The 15,861-nt window shown below is 32.0% G+C and overlaps 3 protein-coding genes and 1 long non-coding RNA gene across 14 annotated transcripts in view; 3 read left to right on the top strand and 1 right to left on the bottom strand.

Moving 5' to 3' along the window:
- The window catches only part of LOC115879537 (calcium uptake protein 1 homolog, mitochondrial), a 54,635-nt gene extending 54,351 nt beyond the window's left edge, over positions 1-284 (top strand). For all 4 annotated transcript variants that reach the window (XM_030896430.1, XM_030896428.1, XM_030896429.1 and 1 more), the window contains one exon: positions 21-284. In XM_030896430.1, the coding sequence (XP_030752290.1) occupies positions 21-175 (155 nt within the window). In that variant the 3' untranslated portion in view covers positions 176-284. The remainder of the gene's footprint in view (positions 1-20) is intronic.
- Positions 285-336: 52 nt separating this feature from the next.
- Positions 337-1,116, top strand: LOC115879632. The gene has a single exon (XM_030896526.1). It carries the CDS (start codon positions 337-339, stop codon positions 1,114-1,116), a length of 780 nt encoding a protein of 259 aa, XP_030752386.1.
- A 2,079-nt stretch (positions 1,117-3,195) lies between these two features.
- Positions 3,196-4,622, bottom strand: LOC115879538. 3 transcript variants are annotated; one of them, XR_004049730.1, is made up of 3 exons: positions 4,214-4,622; positions 3,991-4,163; positions 3,196-3,932 (listed from the first exon to the last, which is right to left on the bottom strand). It is a non-coding gene; the product is annotated as an uncharacterized LOC115879538 (long non-coding RNA). The 3 variants fall into 3 exon arrangements; XR_004049731.1 differs by having other exon boundaries at positions 3,197-3,932; positions 4,009-4,163; positions 4,214-4,620; XR_004049729.1 differs by lacking the exon at positions 3,196-3,932 and having other exon boundaries at positions 3,947-4,163; positions 4,214-4,618.
- A 1,271-nt stretch (positions 4,623-5,893) lies between these two features.
- Positions 5,894-15,861, top strand: part of LOC115879536 (2-oxoglutarate dehydrogenase, mitochondrial) — a 56,240-nt gene continuing 46,272 nt past the window's right edge. For 3 of the 6 annotated variants that reach the window (XM_030896425.1, XM_030896427.1, XM_030896426.1), the window contains exon 1: positions 13,380-13,601. In XM_030896425.1, the coding sequence (XP_030752285.1) occupies positions 13,380-13,601 (222 nt within the window). Of the gene's footprint in view, positions 6,079-13,358; positions 13,602-15,861 lie in introns of those variants that run through there. The other 3 variants (XM_030896424.1, XM_030896422.1, XM_030896423.1) reach the window with 2 other exon arrangements.

Raw genomic sequence — 15,861 nt, 5'->3', positions numbered from 1 at the left:
AACTAATAAATAATTTTTAGATGATGGTCAACTTAGTAATAAAGAATTTATTGCTGTTATGAAGAACAGATTACTCCGTGGATTGGAGAAACCTAAGGACACAGGATTTATTAAGTTTATGTATACCGTGTGGAAATGTGCCAAGGAAACAAAGCCTGCTTTGTTAGAAATTTAATTTAAAATAATTTTTAAAAATATGAACGCTGATTAGTGCCTATTCTGTTTGATTCTCTATTTGTAAACATGATTTTTTAGAAATTAAATCGTTTATGTTATTGTGCATCAGCTATTGTTTAAATATGTTCTTATACCTATATAAAACTAATGAAAGTGTATATGCAGGGTGTGCCAAATTGGAAGGTGGAAGACCATTTTTGCGGCTGTAGTAAAAACGCAGACCAGGTCTTAATAGCGGGAGACAGAGACGACTCCAGTTATATGTTTAGAAAACTGCATGAGCAATATTCGAAATGGGGCCTAAGAATAAACACAAAGAAGACGGAGTACATGGTAGTGGGTGATGACGAACGTGAGGATTTGGATGTAGGAATCGGCACAATTAAAAATGTCTGTACATTTAAATACTTGGGCGTCACTTTTACAACAAATGGAAAAAGCACTCAAGATATTGCAAATAAAGTTGGTCAAGGAAAAAGAGTTATCGGTCAACTTAACTCGTTGTTGTGGAGTGACAAAATTTCCCAAAAAACAAAAATTCTACTTTATAAAGCCATTGTAGAGAGCATTACCACGTATGGCGCTGAAACGTGGGAGCTAAACAAAGTAGAGAAAAATAAGTTGCCGTCTCTTGAAATGGATTTTTGGCGAAGAAGTCGCATTTCAAGACTCCTCCAACGAATGGATGATAACCGATGGCCAAAAAGAATTCATTCATGGACACCAAGTGAAAGGCGGAAACGTGGAAGACCACCTCGAAGATGGAAGCAGGGCGTAGTTGACGCTATGAATTCTAGGGGCCTTCAGGAAGAAGACTGGACAGACAGATCTGTGGAAGTTGAGAAGGGGGAGACGACGAATGTCGTAAAATCCGCAATATATATAGTAAGAACACAGGAATTGCGACAACGCACGCCTTTACATGTTGATAATGGCTAGTGCATAGTGCATGAGCAGATACATTTACTGTCCTCCATTCACGCAGTTGTGCAGCCACATGTGCAGCTCTGAACTGTTCAAGAACGCGATATCAGAGTAAGTAAACCGACGAGTAGCGACAGAAACCGTCGCGTCGGCTCTTTTGATGTGGTGACAGAGTAAGTAAACCGACGAATCAGGGTTGCCAGATGAAATTTGACACGTGTCGCAGAACTCAAAGTTTGAAGATAGCCCAATGTCGCAGATTTTGCCAAACCTTGAAAATAGCCCAAAATCGCAGATCAAAAATAATATATGACTCTTTTATCGTTTTTTTTCTTTGTGACTTTATTAAAAGGCAGCTGTTAAGATAGCCCAAAGTCGCAGATTTTGCCAAAAAGCAGTAAAAACCTGTTTTGAAAAGTTGGGTAAAAGGAAAAAGAAGAACTAAAGAGAAATAATTATTAAATTTTGGTTAATATAATATTATGATCATTGAACAGCATATTTAGATTAATATGCAGTGCCTAAATATCATATACAAACGAAAGGGGCATAGGAGGGCATAGGAAAGGGGGTGATTCTTTGGCTCCTTGACATAGGTATTTTATGGCTAAAGTTTTTTTATGCCTAAGAAGATCATAAGCATCGACATACGTCTCGGTGTTGAGGTTGTACTTTGTTTGGCCGATTATGCCGTTGCCCAAAATACGTTTAAAATAAAGTATACGGAGGGTACAGCTTAAATTCCTGTCCCGATATTGAAGGATGGCTATAGAATTTCAATGCATTTCCTACATATGTCTATCCTTGTGTTGTAGGAGGTTTGACTAAACAAGGATGAACCTATGTCTTGAAACCATTCGACTCGATTTTCTGTCCTCCTTCAATACTGGGACGTAAATCCTCTCATTGCTCTTATGGGGAGGCCGTCGTATATTTTATTTAAACGTATTTGCGTTGCCCCAAGCAACAATGCGCCATTACAACTTTCGAAGAAGAAGAAGAAGCCAACCTAAAATATATTTCCTTTGTAGCCCAAAAAATCCCAGAAAATTTTTGAGAATCGCCCAATCTGCGACTAGTCGCAGAAAGATAAAATGTGTCCCAAAATGATTTTTAAAGTAGCCCAATCTGCGATAAGTCGCCCAATCTGGCAACCCTGCGACGAATAGCGACAGTCCGGTTTTCAATTTTCTTTGCGGCTGCGCGAAATAGATAGTCTATCTGTCATATGAAGAAGCGAAGTTGCCACTGTTTCCATTTATCAAATATCTCTATATACTATGTTTCAAGTATCCCTCAGGCATCGAATCATTTTTTTAAATATTTATTAGCTGTAAGATATTTTATACATTCAAATTTAGGAATAGGGATTAAACAAAACAAAAAAAAATATGTATAAAACTTTATAATTAATTCCACTTCAAATTATGACCAGTTATTTAGATAGTCTATCTGTCAAACACGTCAAAAGAGGGAAAGAAAATTTGGTCCCACCCAAACACTAATAACTAAAGTGACAGAGACCGATCAATGTTATTTTTTGAAGACTGTGTTAGTGGCGTGGCCTCTGGCGTCTAACCCGAACTATGAGCGCATTATCGATATAGTAGGTTGCATTCATACTTATATACTGGCGCCAAAAATTTTAAATTTGTATATTTGAACCGAATCTTAATCTTTCAAGTTTATAATAAGAAATCTTCGTAGTTTTTTTAGATTATTTTGTTGACAACGAAAATTTATTATTAGACTTTAAAGCATTAAAACATATAAATAAAATACTGTTTAGGAACATAAGAATTTATTTAACTCCATACTCCTTGCCATACTCCAAATCAAGGCTGCAATCTTCAATATCTCAGGTCTTACAGGTGATTATTATGTGCACTCACTATTACTATTAGGTATGTTAAAATAATTACCGAGATAAAACTTACCTTTAAACGAAACGTTTTGTCTGGATCTCAACTACAAAACAAAAATGCCGAATAATCGTGGAATCTGAAATAATCAATAATGACAATAATCTTCTCCTTCTGACAAGCTAAAAGAACAGGCACATTCAGTCAAAAACAATTTATTACTCCGATTATCAACAGATTTTAGTTATCTCCTTCTAGAGCTAAGAAATAGAAAAAGCTACTGACAATCTAATCCTGTCAAATGTTTAACTTGCAAAGTTGAAATCTTCCTTTTTTGACCGCCTAAACGGGTCTGGGTAGCGCGGTGACAAAATAAACTTGTCTACGAAATGCCCTATTCCACAAGCCCTCTCACTTTAGTTATTAGTTTCTCTCTGGTCCCACCACATCAAAAGAGCCGACGGTTTCTGTCGCTACTCGGCGGTTTACGTACTAAAAAAATATTACGCCAGTAATGCGACTACGAACAATACCCGATATTGGCACCATTTCCCAATTCCATTCTATACCACGTAGAGACATCTTTATGGCTAAGCTAAGCTTGGGGGGCGGGGCTTACAGACCCTATGTTCTCTACATGGTATATTATGGAAATACAAACCCTGGATACCATAAAAACCCAAACATGTCTGATTAAAACCAGACATATTGAAACCCTAATAAAAATGGGATGATTGCATTTTAGGTTTTATATGAAAGTCCGGCTCTGTTAGAGAGCCTCTTCGGGCATTCGGGGTGAAGTCTGGTTTACTGTTGCCATTTTACAATACATCTCTGAGTAAAATTGCTATATCTTCCCAAACTTCTTTCCAAATTACGTTTATTGATGGCTTGGCGATGCAAGTTTTTAAGATGAGAATGCACAATCTAGCCCAAGTGCTGCAGTTTTTAGATTGCATTCTCTCCCCACTGAAAAGAACAAATAAAATCTCAGGCTCTTTATTTATTGACATTTCTTAATATAGACCAAAATAGTTTGATTTACATGAAACAAATAATATGTCCATATACAGTGTAGGTATTTGTACTAATTGTCTTGGTAAATGAATCCAGACTTCATTCAACCAATTATTCTAATCATCATTTACTTTTGGAGTTCTGTACTTGTGCTTCCAATTAGCTGTAGTCCATGTAATTATCCTATAATATAAACAGTTTAATATGTAATAATAGAAGTTTTAACTACACACCATTTCCAATCGAGTATTGAAAAAAGAAAGACCGATATTAAAAATACACAATAGACTTTGGTAAGGGTTGGTTCCTTATCAGGTTTATGACCAAAATTCTTGTAACCCCTTTTAAGTAATACTACTGAATTATTAATTCGATGGAAATTAATATTCTTGGCATTAGAATTAGTAAACAGAAGTGGAGTAACAGTAAAGAATCTTACACAACCGCTTAAAACACTCATAACGAAAGATATGAAACTCTATGTATGAAACATAACACAGAACAGAAATAAAAGATTATCTTATTTTTATTTGAATATAAATATATATCTTTTAAATATATGTTTTAAAAATATCTTTTAAAGATATATTTTGACTTTTGAGTCTTTTGACTAGCAGACAGCGTTGCCATGTTGCCAACCTTTCCCAAAATTATCGTATTTTTTATTTTGACCTTTTTGACCGTTAACCGTTACGCCATCGTTACGCCGTTACCTACCGTACACTTTTAAGTAGGATCCTTGGTATTAGGGAGTTTTCGTTGCTTTATAAAAATTCAGCGGTACGGTTAACGGATACGTAACCATAACCGCTATTTTGACAGATAAAAAAACAGTTTTCGGACTTTCGGTTCATCGGTTCGGAGCCGACATACGATACGATAACCGAAAACTGACAGCTAAGCACAGCCCGTAGCGTAGTGTTTTGATTTTTGGTTTTTGTATTGTTGTTTGATTTGAAAGTGCTTTATATGACTTTATTGGGTATCGCTATATAGGATGGACAATTTAATTTTATTGGACTCTAGTGATGAATCGGATTTGGAGGATGCTATGCTGTTGGAAGGGTTTGAAAACAACATCGAATATCGAGCAGAACTTTATGGGGAGTTCAACCTAGAAATATTATCTGACCAAGAGTGCAAAGCTAACTTCCGCTTTGAAAAAAAATACATTCCTCGATTAGTTGAAGCACTAAGAATTCCCAACGGGTTTAACACAGATAAAATAAATAATCAAAACATAAACAAAATAGAATGAGGTTAGGTTAGATCTGTATTTTTCAATGTTGTGTTTCTACTGCGCTAGTGCGCATGCGTAGTAAAATATCGGCAGCTAGCGGTTACGATATACGATAATCGAAATTGAAATGTCAAAGTTGTCAATTAGCGTTAACCGGAATTGCAATTTGTAAGCAACGAAAACTCCCTATTACCGGATCCTTATTTAAGTACTGTTTAAAAATTGGTTTAAAATTATTGTTTTCAAAATTAACGTAAAAAAAATGTTTTTTTTTAATTTGCCCCAATAAACGTGTAATTATCCTTATAATAGGCCTAGAACCTAGAATCTTCGAAGTCACGAATCGGTCTCATCCACCAGTCTCATCGGGTGATGAAAATTTTAGTTCAAAAATAGGCGAAAAACAAGGGCTCTATAGCGAAAAAAAATATCCCCTAGGGGATTCTATCGGTTTTTAAAAGGGTTTGTAAAAAGGTTTGTAATATGCGAATCTAGCGGCTATCCGGGTACTTTGATCCGGGTATCTATATGGTATATGGTATCTAACTTAGAGAGTTGGCAACCCTAGGTGTATCGGACATTTTGACAGAATATTGCCAGGCTGGCGAAACATCGATAAACATCGCCCATCATTACTTTGGCCGAGTTCAGCCGTGCGGGCCCAAGGTGCGGGCCGTGAACTCTTGTGGTGAACTCCTTTCTATGGCTCTGTGAACTGTCTACTGTCTATTATGTTATGAAGGTTATGAGACTTGAATGAAATTACTATTTTGGAGAAAGGAATCTATTTGTACAGCTATTAGGTAGTTTGGATGTTAATTTAAGAAGGTGTAATAATCTTAGTTTAATTTGACCAAGGTAAGTGTTTGAAAATATTATAAAAGGACAAAAAATATCTGTGGATACAATGATGTAAGTAAAAATAAGTCTTATGATTAATTAGTTACATAAGAACAGTTTTCGGTATACCCAGTTTTCTAATAGTCAAATACTAAAAATCTGTTAAGTATTAATTCTTTAGATGTTCTATTGCTTTAAGCAATTTAAATTCTTTCTCCTTTTTTGGTTTGATAGATGGTACATTTGTTTTTTTTTATACTATAATTAGGTACCTACTTCTGATTACACAAATAAAATATTTTAGAGTTCAGAAATAATTATATTAGTTGCCAAGACCACTTGCCAATATATTTCAGTATTCATATGATGATATTGATCTAGCACGTACCTAATAAAGTTGAATGTAGGTTTTTTAATTTTTTTTCTATATCCTCTTTAACATTTATATTTTTTTTAATATTTATTATATGCTGGGTTTAATACAACATAGTAATCAAAATCAGAATTTTATTCGGTAATAAAGGTAATTACTTATTGGAAAAAATGTAAATCATCCTTTTTTCACAAAAATTTGTATACCTTCATTTACCGAGTTGCCAATCGTCTTGTATTCCAGAGAATTTTTTTTTATTTTGTCTTATCGGCGCTTATTGTTCTCTTTTCTCTCTTGTATTGAAAAAGTCCTCTTTTTTACACACCAAACTAAATAATTGTCTATGGAAAAAATATTTATATTCGTCCTCTGTTTATTTTGAAAGTTGCCAACAAAGTTGCCAACTGTTGCCAACCCTAACCTAGACTAACTATACAATGCCGTCTCTAATAGAACAGCCTTGGGGCGAGATTTATGACGTCACGCTAGTTAGATACTACGGATTAATAAATATGTTGTAGAATACATGGAAAACATAATTATTCCTCAGATTTTTGGTTTGTATTTTAAAAATTATATAGTTCACATGAAATATACATAATATACAGTTAATAACTACATCATATATACTATTTATAGTAATAAATACTTTGGCAAATAAACTATGAACCATACAAATGCAGCAAATGTTTTACAATATACAAATAATGTATTACATAAGATATTGGGTAAAATGTAAATATATTTTAAATTTTGGGGTTTGAAAATCGATCTAATTTAACAAAAAACATTTAATATCTACTAATAGTGATGTATTATTATTTGCATTCACAAAATTTATATGTATATTTTGCAGGTATCAATGTTCGAAAAATTATATTTACAGATAATACAATATCATCTAAAAAAAGGCGTCAGCGATGGTTATGAAATGAAGATCGCTGGCATTTTATATGTAAAATTATTCTAACATTTTTGATTTTCTTGGGATTTTTAGGTTCGGGAAAAACGCTGATTTAAGTTTTCATTTGGGTTTTCATTATTTTTATTTGGTTTAAAAAAAACGTTTCGGCTAACTATAGCCTTCATCAGTGTTGTGTCATATGAAAAAAATAGTGTCGAATATAATCCAAAAAATTACATATAAATTCACACCACATAATGTTTACTGCAATTAATAAACTAATATAAACTTATCAAAAGATGACCACATATTTTTAAGAATTATTATTCTTAACACTAAAACTATCTACATTGACTATGGATTACGCAGTAAACATTATGTGGTGCGTGGTGTGAATATTTTATATGTAATTTTTTGGATTATATTGGACACTATTTTTTTCATACGACACAACACTGATGAAGGCTATAATGTTAACCATAACGTTTTTTTTAAACCAAATAAAAATAATGAAAAACCAAATGAAAACTTAATCAGCGTTTTTTTCCGAACCTAAATCCCAAGAAAATCAAAAAATTTAGAATATTTAGAAACAAGATTCAAGAATATAAAATTTTCCAAGATTGTAAAATTCTAGTTAATTATTTTATGTGTACAATTATTTAGGGAATGTCATCGATGTTCATTTCCAAATCAACTAGACGCCGATTTTTTTCGATGATACGGTATAATTCTTACATAAAATGTAAATAACATTCGACCAATTAAAACAAAGATATGAATTTCTTAGTATTTTTAGTAACACCTTTATTCTTAAAACTTAATTTTGTATTGCAAATATACCAATTTTATTGTTATTTTATTCATATTGTATTCAGCCATCACTTAAATATTTGATATTAATTTGATATTATAAATAATCAATACTATTCAGTAAAAATTACTGAACAAATATATGTTATGCTTTACATACATTATATTATCAAATAAAAACACATTCTTCTTTTAAACTTTATCATTCTTGTCTTTAGAAAAATCTTTTTTAATTTTGAACTCAAAATAATAATCTTTTTCATGATCTTTAATACACATATTCTTTATTTTTCCCTAGATCATAATACCTACTTACGTGTTTATCTTACGTGTTTGAATCTATCGATGCTGAACCAACAACACTTGGAGTGGAGATTCCACAATATGAATAAAATAAACATAATTGTCCAGTTTTCTTTAATACCATCCTGGAAGAATATTATTTTTAAATTTATTAAAGATATTTTCAATAGAATTGTCTTGATTTATAACTCGTACCCACTTTTCTTGCTCTTCCGGATACTTTAAGCTGCCTAGTATAACTATTCTTTCCATCAGGAACACAACAAAGATGAGGCATAGCACCATAAACACACTTAAGCTTTATTGATGAATTGTTAGAGTCTTAAAAAACACACACAAAAGTCACGATAAATAAAAAATTTATGGGCACTTTTAGGTTAAAGCACTTAACAAAACGTGTAATATTTCGTGTTTTTTCATGAGAAACAGAGTGACCATCATAGTGACCATATATCTGGTAGTACTTTATGTCACTTAAACACCAAAATAATTAGTTTTTTGCACTACAATAACAAATAATACCAAAAATCAACCGACAAAATATGAATACAGAATCTAACCCAATATCTAAGTATGTACAGCTGATGAAGTAAACAAAAGTCCGCCCGTAGGCTGATCTTTTATAGAGGGCATTGAACTATACAATGACTCTTTGAATAAGAAGACTAAGAAAGGAGCATAATGATATCCATGTATTCATGCATGGTGGGCGGAAAAAGGACTCTAGGGTGGGGATCCTTGACAGTTCTGTTTGACGATTCATTTGACACATTTGAATTTGATTTGCAATTTTGTGGATTTGTCAGTCTTTACGGAGCTTATTTTATGTTATTTATTATTTATTCTACTACTGATAGTTGTATAAAGGTAGTAAATCTAGATGGAAACTGTGGCAGAACTTAAATTAAGAGTGACACTATCGCGATTTATCGAAAAAAACTCTAAAATAGTTGGTTGTGTAGCGTGCGGTAGATCTCGGCAAAAATCGAATGAAATAATGGAACAACTTTTCGCTAGTAAGTGACTATATAATATACATACATGTAGTAAACCGATCATTTATGAAATTCACTTAAATTAACTAATTATATATTTTTTCTTGCATTTTTGCTTTTATTTACTACTTGTCAAAGATTAGATGTCAAAGAATTTAGATACGTCAATTTAATTTACCTGCTTCAGTAGCGTATCGGATGTTTGTGTTAATAAATAATTATTATAACTTATCTATTTTTATTAGAATTATATATTTTTGTAATAATTTTAACAACTACCAACATTTATTCACAACGTAAAATAAATCAACATATTATTGAGTCTACCCTACATCATAGTTTTACATTTTTTTGAATAAAATTAGAACGGCACTGATAAACCGGAATTTAAGTCGGCCATATTTGAGAGACACCCCAGACCAAATTGTTACCATATTTTCAAACAGTGTCGTGGCACATATTTTTCTTAACGCTTGAAGAGATATTTATATTTTTGATAAATATTTTAACTACGCATGGGTGTATGCGGTGGTATGATATTAATTAATTACGAAAAAAAAACGTATTAAAATGTTAACAAATGGTACAGGGTGGGTCAAATTCGACGCTTTTAAAGTGAAACACTCTTTTCTATAGGAGATAGACGAAAACTAATATCGGTGTCTGGAGCTCAATTTTTATCAAAAACATGATGGTGAAAACCGCATATCGATATCTGTTACCGTTTCGGAGTTACGGAGTGTTTTTCAAAAATGTGCATTTTTAACAAATTGCTGTAACTTTTTTGCTATGGAAAATTTTGTATTTTCATGAAAACATTTCCAAAGCTTCTTTTTGCGTAGAATTTAATAGTTTAAATATAATTTTTTTAAAATTAATAATTTAAGAGTTATCAACAGAAAAATTGATTTTTTATTTAGGACACCCTGTATATTTTTAATTATATGAAAAGAACTTAAAATTACCTTTCCAAAAATATAGCACACTTGATATTTTGTTATACTCCTCTTAGAAATACAGAATTTTTTAAAGTTCGCCACTTTTAACTAATAGTAGGCTGGACCCTTTATTGATGATCTGCCCCTAATGGAACTCGAAAACATATTTTTCCAGCAAGATGAGGCATCGCCTCAGAACGCTGAAGTTATCAGCAAATTTTTGTAGCCAATTTCGAGAATAATTGAATAGCTAACGAAGATCCCAGCCGTTGGCCATCGAGGCCGCCGAGCTTAGTGCCTATCGATTTTTACCCATGCGGAAGAATAAAGGTTTTTATTTCAAAATTGCCCGCATAATCTAGACAAGAATTAGAAGTACTTAGCGGCGAGAGTAACTTTCATCCCCACTGACTTAATGAATTTCGCGAGAAATGTTCCAAAAAACGGTCCCATCTGTCCATAACAATAGACGGTCGATATGTCGAACAACTGTAGCAAAATCTCATGTCTTGGTTTGCTATTAATTTTTATTGTTATTAGATATAGTTTAAATGTGATGATGTTGTTAAATATAATTTAAATTGTAAAAATTTTGCATCTCTCACTGTAAATATTATTTTTGTTTTAACAGCTATGTACTACAAGAAAGATTTTTTTGCATTACAGCCTACTTATTAAAAGTGGGCGAATTTTTAAAAAACTCTATATCTCGCAAGATCAAGCAAAATATCAAGTATGCTATATTTTTGGAACGGTAATTTTAAATTCTTTTCAATGAATTAAAAATATACAGGGTGTCCCATATATAAAATCAATTTTTTTCTTGATAATTCTTAAATTGTTAATTTTAAAAAATATATACTTAAACCATTAAATTCTACGTAAAAAGGTGCTTTGGAAATGTTTTCATAAAAATACAAAATTTTCCATAGAAATAAAGTTACATTACTTGAAAAACACCCCGTAACTCCGAAACAGTCACAGATATCGATATGCAGTTTTCACCATCATGTTTTTGATAAAAATTGAGCTCCAGACACCGATATTAGTTTTCGTCTATTTCCTATAGAAAAGGGTATTTCCCTTTAAAAGCGACCAATTTGACCCACCCTGTACAAAACTAGTATAGACGTATAACACATATCAAGTGCATATAATATCAGAAAAATAATTATCAAATTCAATAAAAAAAAACGGTAAAATGGTGGAGTGGGCTGTTTATTTACTTATGAAACTAAACTCCTGGCTCTTTCTTATCGCTGCGGCTTTTACACTTGAATGCTGAACAACTAATCACCATTGTAATAAAGTTTATACAAAGTTCACTACACACAAACTATTATAAATTGCTAAAATTGTCGCTGATGACCAGCTGATGACTCATTCGTTACTTCCAGAAAAATCTGCGTCTAATAGCACAAATTCTGCTGCAGCTCATATATGTTACATGTCCTTGTATTCTTTAGTCATTGACTAGCTACGAGTAGCGACAGAAACCATCGGCTCTTTTGATGTGGTGGGACCATATTTTCTTTCTCTCTCTTTTGACGTGTTTGACAGATAGACTACCTATTTAACTGCTCAACTTATGAAGTGGTCCTATAAACATGGTATACGCTGCTTATAATTTGAAGTGGAATTAATTTTAAAGTTTTATACATATTTTTTTTGTTTTGTTTAATCCTTATTTCTAAATTTGAATGTATAAAATATCTTACAGCTAATAAATAATTAAAAAATTATTCGTTGCTTGAGGCATACTTGAAATAGAGTATATAGAGATATTTGATAAATGGCAACAGAGGCAACTTCTCTTCTTCATATGACAGATAGACTACTTATTTCGCGCAGCCGCAAAGAAAATTGAAAACCGGACTGTCGCTACTCGTTGGTTTACTTAGCTGCTAGCTACATCTGGCTACATAGCTATTTTGAGGTTGTAGATAAGAATCTGAACATTTTTTTGGCGGTCCCTTACAGTTTTTTAGAAAAACGAAAATTTGGAGATAGAAAATCCCTTGATTGGGGATAGAAAATATCCAAAACCTATGTCCAAAACTTTTCTGAAAACAGTTTCCTTAACAACATAAACAAAGAAAATTGAGTCAAGATTGAAGTTTGACATTTCATATGTATAGTTTTTCTCTTTTATACATATATGTATATGCATCTTTTTCCTCTATGCAATTAGAGACAAATATACTATAAATCTAGTGTTGGGTCATGATACAAAAAAAGGTATGATATTGCGCAGGTTGGTCGCTACGTCACAAGTGATATCGGCACCATTGGTCGGCTTAAAGCTTGATTTTCATGCATCCGTTGTCCGACGATACGATGATACGATATTAATTTTATTGGTTGAATTTAAAGACTTTGATTGGTTAGAAAGTGTTAACCAATCGAAGTCTTTCAATTCAACCAATAAAATTATTATCATATCATTGTATTGTCGGACAACGGATGCATGAAAATCAAGCTTTAAGCCTACCAATGGTGCCGATATCACTTGTGACGTAGCGACCAACCTGCGCAATATCATACCTTTTTTTTGTATCATGACCCAACACTAGATTTATAGTATATTTGTCTCTCTAATTGCATAGAAGAGAAAGATGCATATATGTGTATGCATCTTTGCATGAAAATCAAGCTTAAATCAGCTATAAAGTGTTTTATATATGTAGAGTACGAACCAACTAAGAACATGCTACGAGCGTCATCACTTAGACATCGTTTGTCTCTCTTGCACTGGCGCGTCCATGATTAGAACGCAAGAGAGAAGGCGATCGTTTTCTATGAAGGTCATGACATGTTCTTAGTTGGTTTGTACTCTACATTATGATCAAAGTTTTTGGATCAAGTGTGCTTTCTATGAAGATATAATAGATAAACAATTTTTATAATTTGTTTGCTTTGTTGATCCTAAGAGTGTAAATTATTTTGTATTTACATTAATTAATAATTTTTAGAAACACGATTTGAAACAAACTATGCATCGTGCCAAGACCCTTGTGACTGCTATTTCAGCAGGCATCCCATCACAAAAATTTGCTTCATGGCTTATTAAAAATTCTCCAGCAGTTTTACAATGCAGTCAGTGCCGAGCTTATAACGTTCCTGCAGCAGCAGAACCATTCTTAAATGGAAGTTCCGGACAATATGTTGAAGATATGTATAATGCTTGGCTTGCAGATCCATCTAGTGTACATGCTGTAAGTTCTGAAAAATTGCTTATTTTTTTTATTTATTTTATTGTAGAGATAGATTCCACGTATTTAAATATGAAACTATTTTGAATTTGAGTTATTTAAATATCTTTATTTATGTTATGGTAGTGGACATCATAGATTATTTTTTAGGCAAACCAAAATTTGTTAAAATTGAGTATTTAATTTAAGAAAAGTGGCATTGATTTTTTTTCGATCTTTTATATTAATTTAGCAAAATCGGCTTACGTAATAGATATATTTTCGTTTTGCGGTATGATGCAATTCAACTACGTAAGAAACGTTTCTGGTAGAATTTTGGATCTAATTTTATGTAACAATTCAGAAACTGTTGATATGCTATCACACTGTTCGTCACCTCTTGTTACTGAGGATCATCATCATCCGGCAGTAGAGTTTCTCCTTCAATTGGAACACACAAAAACTATTCTTCTTCCTAGTTGTAAATTTTTCAATTTTCATAAAGCTAATTACAATGATATTAATAGAGCACTATCAGAGGTACAATGGGATAATATGCTATCTAGTAATAATATAGAAATTAATTTGTCAAGATTCAATATCATTTTAAAAGAATTAATAGCCCATTATGTACCAATGGGCTATCGCAATCGTAATTATCCCGTTTATTTCACCGCTTCAACTATAAAGGTAATTAAAGAAAAAAATAAGTTTCACAATAAGTGGAAAATTTATAAAAATTTGCAAGATTTTAATACATTTAAATTGCTCAGAAGCCACTCTAAAAGCCTTATATTGCAGGATTTTAATAATTACTTAAATTATATTGAAATATCTGTTGTTGTAATGTCAAACAGCGCCCTCTAGCTACCACGGCAAAATCTATGGAAACATAGTTTGTACCACGGCATATAAATCACACGGCAGGCTAACTCTCTTTGGCGGGAACGCTACGCGCATACCGTCGCGCACGCCGCCATTAGGGTTTCCATCAACAGAAAGTAACCAGTGTCGTAGTTTCTTTCATCGACTGCGCACACTTTCGGCTGATTCGAGTCAGTAACGCACGGATTAATTTATTTTGTTTATTTCTTGAGTTATATTTTATAGTTGTTGTTTTATTTTTGTTTATTGTGTTATATATTTGGTTTTTCTAGTTTATTTTCGTTTCTTGTGTTATATAATTTATTTTTGTTTTTCTGAACATTTTTAAATCGTTAATTTTTACGTGTTTTTAAAATGCCTGGGCGAAGTTGTGCAGCAAAAAACTGCCCGAGTAGAGGACTAAACTGCAATAAAAGTTTCTTTCTGTTTCCTAGAGATCCGATTAGGTATGTATATACATATGTGATTAATTATTTTAACATATTTTAGTTAAAAAAACAGTAGTATACATATTAGGACATTCAGCTAAATAGGAAGATCTAATTAAAAATCTTAACAAACTTTAATATTAGTAAGATTTAATGTTAAACATTTAGTAAAATAAAATTTAATGTTATAATAATGTAAAATTAAAATCTAGACATAAAAATAAAAATTAAATTTAAAAATCATTATATTATTCATTTAAATATAATTATAAAAATAAATAAAATGAGTATATCGAAAATAAGTTAACAATACATTTTTAGGGCAAGAACATGGGCAATTGCAGCTAACGGAGAAGACTTGATTGAAGATATAAATAAGGCCCACAAGTACAGGTTGTGTTCTGTTCACTTTGAATTTAAAATGTTTACCAATTCACTTTGTAACCGTATAAAATACATTGCGGTACCTACTTTGTTTCCTGCCATGAAAAAAATAAAAGTTTCTCAAAAAAAATTGTGGATTTATTAATTTGTGAAATTTGAATATTAATAAAATTTGCTACGCCCATTGATGGGCATAATTTGTACGTAGCCTCTTTATATTGTTCAATAAATATTTTATTGGTATTTTTTTAATTCTTGTTTGTAACTCCTGGCATGTTTTTGTTAGTTGCATGTTTTTTAATTTTAATTGTCTATTCTCTACAGTGAAATATTTAATTGATTTTTTCATTTTTACTTTTCGAGAAGTATGCGCGGTTAACGATTCATTTGTTTGGACAAAAGTATTGTAAATAAAATTCAGTTTCAGTCAATTACAGTATTTTTTTAATACGACCCTGTCGTATTTTCTGAGAAATTTTTTAATACGTTTTAATCCGGCCCTGACTAGGAAACCATAATGGCGCCGACAAGGTCAAATTTTATAGAAATTTTAAACAATGGAATCTGAGTAGAGTTGGCGTGCCGAT

The sequence above is a fragment of the Sitophilus oryzae genome, unplaced genomic scaffold (genome assembly GCF_002938485.1).
Source record: "Sitophilus oryzae breed Bouriz unplaced genomic scaffold, Soryzae_2.0 scaffold_1582_pilon_pilon, whole genome shotgun sequence".
In the NCBI taxonomy this organism is placed as follows: domain Eukaryota; kingdom Metazoa; phylum Arthropoda; class Insecta; order Coleoptera; family Curculionidae; genus Sitophilus; species Sitophilus oryzae.
Note: the sequence above shows the minus strand (reverse complement) of the source record. Positions and strands in the feature narration are given on the sequence as shown.

Coding starts and splice junctions, on each gene's coding strand:
- LOC115879632 (XM_030896526.1), top strand. CDS start 337: ATGCAGGGTGTGCCAAATTGGAAGGTGGAAGACCATTTTTGCGGCTGT.